Source organism: Bipolaris zeicola, assembly GCF_000523435.1.
Source record: "Bipolaris zeicola 26-R-13 unplaced genomic scaffold scaffold_260, whole genome shotgun sequence".
Taxonomy (NCBI): Eukaryota; Fungi; Ascomycota; class Dothideomycetes; order Pleosporales; family Pleosporaceae; genus Bipolaris; species Bipolaris zeicola.
In genome coordinates, this window is record NW_006912309.1 from 26375 (window position 1) to 32374 (window position 6000).

General features: G+C 49.9%; 2 protein-coding genes across 2 annotated transcripts; one reads left to right on the forward strand and one right to left on the reverse strand.

The window, feature by feature from the left end:
• Positions 1-60: 60 nt before the first annotated feature.
• COCCADRAFT_73688 (uncharacterized protein) lies at positions 61-2130 on the reverse strand (the record flags this gene model as incomplete). Its single annotated transcript, XM_007718866.1, has 3 exons — positions 61-367; positions 427-1081; positions 1134-2130. Coding segments are annotated over 3 exons (1959 nt in total), but the record flags the coding sequence as incomplete, so codon positions are not given.
• A 423-nt stretch (positions 2131-2553) lies between these two features.
• Positions 2554-4464, forward strand: COCCADRAFT_108615 (uncharacterized protein; the record flags this gene model as incomplete). The annotated part of the gene is made up of 2 exons (XM_007718867.1): positions 2554-3344; positions 3414-4464. The coding sequence occupies 2 exons, from the start codon at positions 2554-2556 to the stop codon at positions 4462-4464; spliced, it is 1842 nt and encodes a 613-aa protein (XP_007717057.1).
• Between the last annotated feature and the right edge of the window lie 1536 nt (positions 4465-6000).

Below are 6000 nucleotides of genomic sequence, written 5' to 3' on the forward strand. Positions count from 1 at the left end.
GGCTTGCTCAGCCATTTCTTTCTCTTCAACACTTTGGATCACTCTTCCGGAAGATTCAGAGCTATCATTAGATCCAATGACGCTTCCTGATTCATCTGCTGATTCTTCGTCGGATTCAACACCAGAAGGTAGTATAGCAAGAGCGATTTCTTCCATATGGCGGGCAATGTGGAGTGCTAGGACATCACGGTCCCCGGAAGTAAACTCCATGCAGAGAGGACACTCCACATCCGAGAGTCGAACATCCATCCCATGTTGGTCTTGTAGGTGGGTCATTAGCGCATCGCTGTCCTCGAAGAACATGCGAGTGTTGCAGCACTCGGCGAAGAAGCAAGCATATGCCAGTATGTCCCTAAAGACATGTTTCCTAAGGTGATTTGATTAGTGTGAGTGCATTTAAGAGTGCACGGGAATGAATCAACTTACTTCCAGGCTTTGGTCCGCTGAAACTTGACTTGTTTATTGCAAATTTCGCAGGTGAAAGGCTCGCCAGACCGTGCTTGTGGTGGAAGTAGAGGCACACGTTTGTGACTCGCTTCAGCTCTGGTAGAAACAATTGATGGCGCATAGATAGATTCGGAGCTGGAAGCAGCTTTTGACTGTGCTGGTAAAGATATTCCAAGACCAGAGTCGTTGAATATTGTCCTTGCTTTCTCCATGGTGGCCATTTGGAACTCCTGCTGCATCGTTTCCCGCTGTAGATGAAGCATGTGATTGTATCGATCCCAGTTCAATTTTCCTAGTTGAGCAACAATTTCTGATGCTGCTAGAGGGAACTTTTCCGAAACGCTGTTGATGTAGGCCTGCTCTGGTAAGTTTTTCTCCATATATTGGATAGCACGTGGCTCTTCGTCATCAAAGGTTTCCTCTGCTGGTGATTCCAGGCTGGGTGCTAGCATGATAAGTGTATCGATTCTTGTACGGAGAGTCTGACATAATGTTTCGGCATCTTGCTCGGGCTTATCAGTTGAATGATATTGCTGCTCAATCATATTAACAGTTTGATCCAGGCATGTCAAAATACTTGTTGACTGTAACACTTCTTTTCGGCGCTGCTCGCTACTGATGAGATGTATTAACGCTGTGCAATGTCAGTGATGCGCAATACAACAGGTCGTGTATCATCCACATACATATGCTGACAAATTGGGAGATTGACACAAGAACAGTGAGACAAGTATCGCGCAGCTGAGGAGAGTCTTGTAGCATATCATCGAGCTCGCCTCGCGATAATCCCAGGTCAGCATCCCAGAAAAATAATGCTGCACAGCTTGACTCCAGGGAACCATAGTGTAGAGCCCTATCGGAGTGTGTCCTGACTTCAATAAGAATGAGACTCAGAGTCTCTATGAGAGACCTGGATAGCGATCCAATGGGGCCTTGCTCTTGGAGTTCATCATTCCGCAGCGTGTCCAATGGGATCTCTTGTGAAGTTTTGTCGCCATCTTCTGGCACGTCAATCTGACGGACATGACTTTCGATAGGTTCGGCCGGTTCCTTTGTTTCCTGGGACTTATGTTGGGGGTTGGCAAGATAGGTGCGCTTCTGATTCTTCGGATCGTATAGGAGCTGCTTGATATCATGCACAAACAGAGGATATAGTAACTCAGTGATCTTCTCCCTATCTGCCAAGGCTAGAGCACGCTCGAATGGGATCCAAACGCCCTTGAGGTGCATCGGGCCGGTCTTGACCACATGTCTAGTCTTCTCGCTCTTCAATATGCCGTCTCGACGGCCTCGATCTATTCCAGCCACACTTAACAGCTTGGTACCGTTGATCATGTGGTTGTCTTCACGGCGAGCCACGCAAACCCCTCTAGCTTCAACTTGAAAACAAAGGGAGCCTTCGTCCTCCCAAAAGCTTGCTGTAAGTCGAATTTTGGCCCCTGGAGGAGCTACCTGATCTGTGCGATCCAAGGTAATCGGTGGGTAGTTCTGTGATCCAAACGCTGAGAAGGCATGGGCCCTAGGAGCGAGTAGTGGTGATCGTGTTCGAAGTAAAGCTGTGGGGCTGCTTTGGGGCGACGATGCTATTTCTTGGGAACGTCCCTCTCCAGTCTGCCAGCGCTCCATCACCGAGCCGCCTTCGTCGGCAGCCGTCGCCTCGTGGCGGACCCCTGCTGGAAACATGGGCAATAACTATTTGGCACACAAAAACTGGCGCGCAAGGGGGTGGCAGTCTTGAGATGGCTGCCTACCGCAACATGCTCTCGCTGTTCGTAATATCAGTTTTGCGCTGATGAATCGTCATATTTAGGATCTTTGTTGGCTGACCTGTACTTCATGGACCGAGCCTGCGGCGTCAAATCCGACGAAAAACTCAAAGGGCAAACAACTGGAGGCTTAAGAGCCGTTGAGGAATGATTCATGGAAGAGTTCTTGGTTGAGGGATTCTTTAGTGTGATGTTGGTGCCATTGCGATCAGGCTGAGCCGTTGAGGGGCAGGAGCGCTTAGGTATCACAATGGGGCCAAACTGCGCCTCACTCCGCCAACAATGCGATTGTGCTCAGCCTGATCAGCCCTCATGTCTCCTCAGATTCTTTCTCCACGTCATGTCGGGAATCGAAGTCGCAGGCCTGGTCTTTGGTGTAGTGCCGGTTGTTGTTGAGATTCTCAAGTCATACAACACCGCCAGGCGCAAACTGACGACTTTCTCACGACACGCAGAAATCGCATACGACATCCAGCTGAAGTTCCGAGTAGCGGCAGCGAGTTTCAACAATGATTGCCGCATGCTACTGCAGGCAACCATGGCCGACCCCAGCGAAATATCTGAGATGATGGAGGATCCGATGCACAAGAACTGGCAAGAGCAAGGAAAGGATATTGAGCGGCGACTACGGAACCTCATGCAACAGGATTACGAGCTATTTGAGGAAATTGTGACGCGACTCCGCAATATCCTCCGCGAAACCCGAGCAAGCCTAAGCACGCTCGAGGACGGTCTGGGTAACACAAAACAACCACAACACGAGTTCATAAGGAAGATCTGCCATGCTTTCAACACAACTCGCAAAGAGAATGAATACATCCGACAGCTGGAATCCTTGGATAAATGGAACAAATCACTGAGCAGGTTGCGCAAACAGAGGTGCAAGATGCAGAAGCGCCGCAATGTCCCATCGGCTTGCATCATTCGCAAAGCCGTGCCAAAGAGCTATCAGCAGATCCGCATCGCCTCGCAACAATTAGGAGAGTCGATCCACGAGTCATGGTCTTGCACAAACACATCTCATAGTGGACACCAGGCCAAGCTGTCGCTCGATGCCAAGAGCGGGCACGACAACGTACAGCTTGATGTTGTCGTTGCATGCCAACCAAAACAAGGTCTCGCAGTCCAAAAGTATGTCAGGGCAGGCATGATTTGCAGCTCAGTGCGTCATATGAGAGCCACCCTGCTAACAACGTGTAGGCCATCCACCGATGTGCCAATATGGCTACAAATTCGGACCATTACATCACTTACACCATACAAAGTGCCGACATCGCCTCAGCCAGCACTAGCGAGCGCACTGTGTCATGGAATAGGAGAAACAGTTCCAGTCACAACTAAGACAACATTAGAAAAGGCCAAATCAAAGAAGAGAGTCCGAATCAACGATCCTAAAGACGATGTTAGATGCGTTCGAACGACTATAACAAGCAACATACAAACAACACAGGCCCAATCTTTTGTCATGCTGGACTTGAAAACAACAGAAAGCGTTTGCTGCCACGTGACAAGAATGCACTCGTCTGCATCGACATGTCAAGATGGCTGCGTGGGATTTCTTGAAGTCGCAAAGAGTCAGCCAGTAATGCGATTCATGTTCTACGACGCAAGTAAACTCGCCACCAACGACATATCGTCTTTCGCCCGGCGAAAAGGGGCTATGCCTATCAAAAGCCTCGTCCAGCGCTTTCGCATGCTGCAACAGCTTACACTTGCACACAAGTTAGCCGAGGCAGTTCTGCAGTACCATTCAACCTCCTGGCTGCCCCAAGCATGGACTCTTCAAGACGTAGCATATTTCACAGATCCGTCTCACGCAGATGTCAACGACATTTCCGACGCACTCGATAGCTTGCACCTGAGCAACCGCTTTCCAGACGACTCCTCTCTCACCACCGAGCGAAAGCATGACGCACTTGATCTGAAGCACACATTTGGCATTCGCAACGTCACTCTAGCTAAACTCGGGGTTGCCCTTCTGGAAATCTGTGCTCAAAGAGACATCACAGGACCCCAACTGAACAGCACACCCAGCGATATTATCGCAGCAAGAAAGTTGCTTGATGAAAAACACCACTCTATCCAGACTCTGGGTCCCAAATATCTGGAAGTTGTGCGCAAATGCATTCACTGCGACTTTTCTTGTGACGATGATCTTCATGGTGACGTACTGCAGAGTGCAGTATACACTGAGGTTGTGTGTGCATTGCAGGACATGAAAAGCAAATGGCAAGCGTTCTTTGGCGCATAATAGCTCTCAAGATGGAGAGTTGCGTAAGAAATCGCCTATCGTAGTAGGCATTAAGCAGTGGGAAATCCAACCGACGATTTTGCAGTTGCAGAGAGATGTAACCTTACTCTTACACACCACAACTACACGCTACATCTATTCTATAGCCGCTGCCAGACTCACTCTTACTCTCAATATCACTCCCTTCGCATCTCACCAATCCCCACCGCCTTGCCAACGCAACCAACGCCCAAAAGCCCACATAATTAGCCTGCCTCACAACCCTCAACAGCGCCAATCCCAGAACTACCTCCCACATCGAAGCTGGATATCCGCCAAACAGCACCATCCCACCCACCATACCACAAAGAACTCCACACTCTGGGTCCGGATTAACCACACTCTTGATCCCATACGCCACAACGCCACAAACCACCTGAAATACCACACACTCCACAACCCCCACCAAGCATCGCTTGCTCAACTCCCCACGCCACAGGAAATGCGTCGCACCAGCCCGATACGCCACGGGCTCGCGCAAATACTCAAACCGCGGCCCCCCATCCACACGCCTCACCCTCCTCCAGCCCGTCCTCACCCCTCGCCACTGAAAGTACGTCCAAAACGCCTCGCACTCCTCAAGCACCCAAAACACTGCACAAAAATGCACCGCAGCGTGCTGACCCGCAGTAAACCCACCATTCACATATTGACCCAGTACCAAAGTGACGCCGTGTAGCGCGGCGATGACAGATGAGACACCGAGGCAGTAGGATTCGCTGCGGAGGGGGTAGCGAGTGCCCAGGGCGAGGAAGAAGAGGCGGAGTGCCAGACCGAGGATGTTTGTGAGATTGAAGGCTAGGAGTAAAATGGTGAGTTGGATAACGGAGAGGTGTGTGAGGGAGAGGTGAGTTAGCGATAGGAGGAGATAGAGGAGGTGCGGGATCAGGGTTGCTACGGCGGAAAGGAGGAGGTGGGTTAGGAAGCGCTGGGGTGGGAGGCGGGATGCTTGGTTTGGAGGTGCTGAGCTGTGTGGGGGCGTCGTGCGTTGCATCTTTAGATTGTTTGGAGTAGAGAGGGAGGTATTAGTGTGTACTGGTGGCTAAGTTTTATGCGGATGTGTTGGAGGATATGTGTAAGGGACCTGGTGTCGTCCCATGGTTTGGATATCATGCCAGACCAATTATTGGACGGAGATTGGTGGATAGAGCTCCATCACTGCGAATTGCGATACACCACCTTTTGCAGAATGCAAGAGAAGAATTTTAGAACACAGCAGAGAGAGAGGGGGGGGGGTTGAACATGAGGTAGTATCGCAAAAGTAGTAAAGAATATTAGTATCATCGAAAATCAAAAATATTCAATGATTTATCATGGAGAATTCTCAACCCTACCTATTCCAGAGATGAAAAATGAAATAATTCCATCTCCATATTCTTTGTATCTAAATTCGATTTTACGTTATAACGTGTTTCACCACCGAGCGCCGCACCCCACCGAGCGCCGCAGTTCCCCCACTAAAACAACGTCCCAACAATAACGCGTGATGTCTCAACA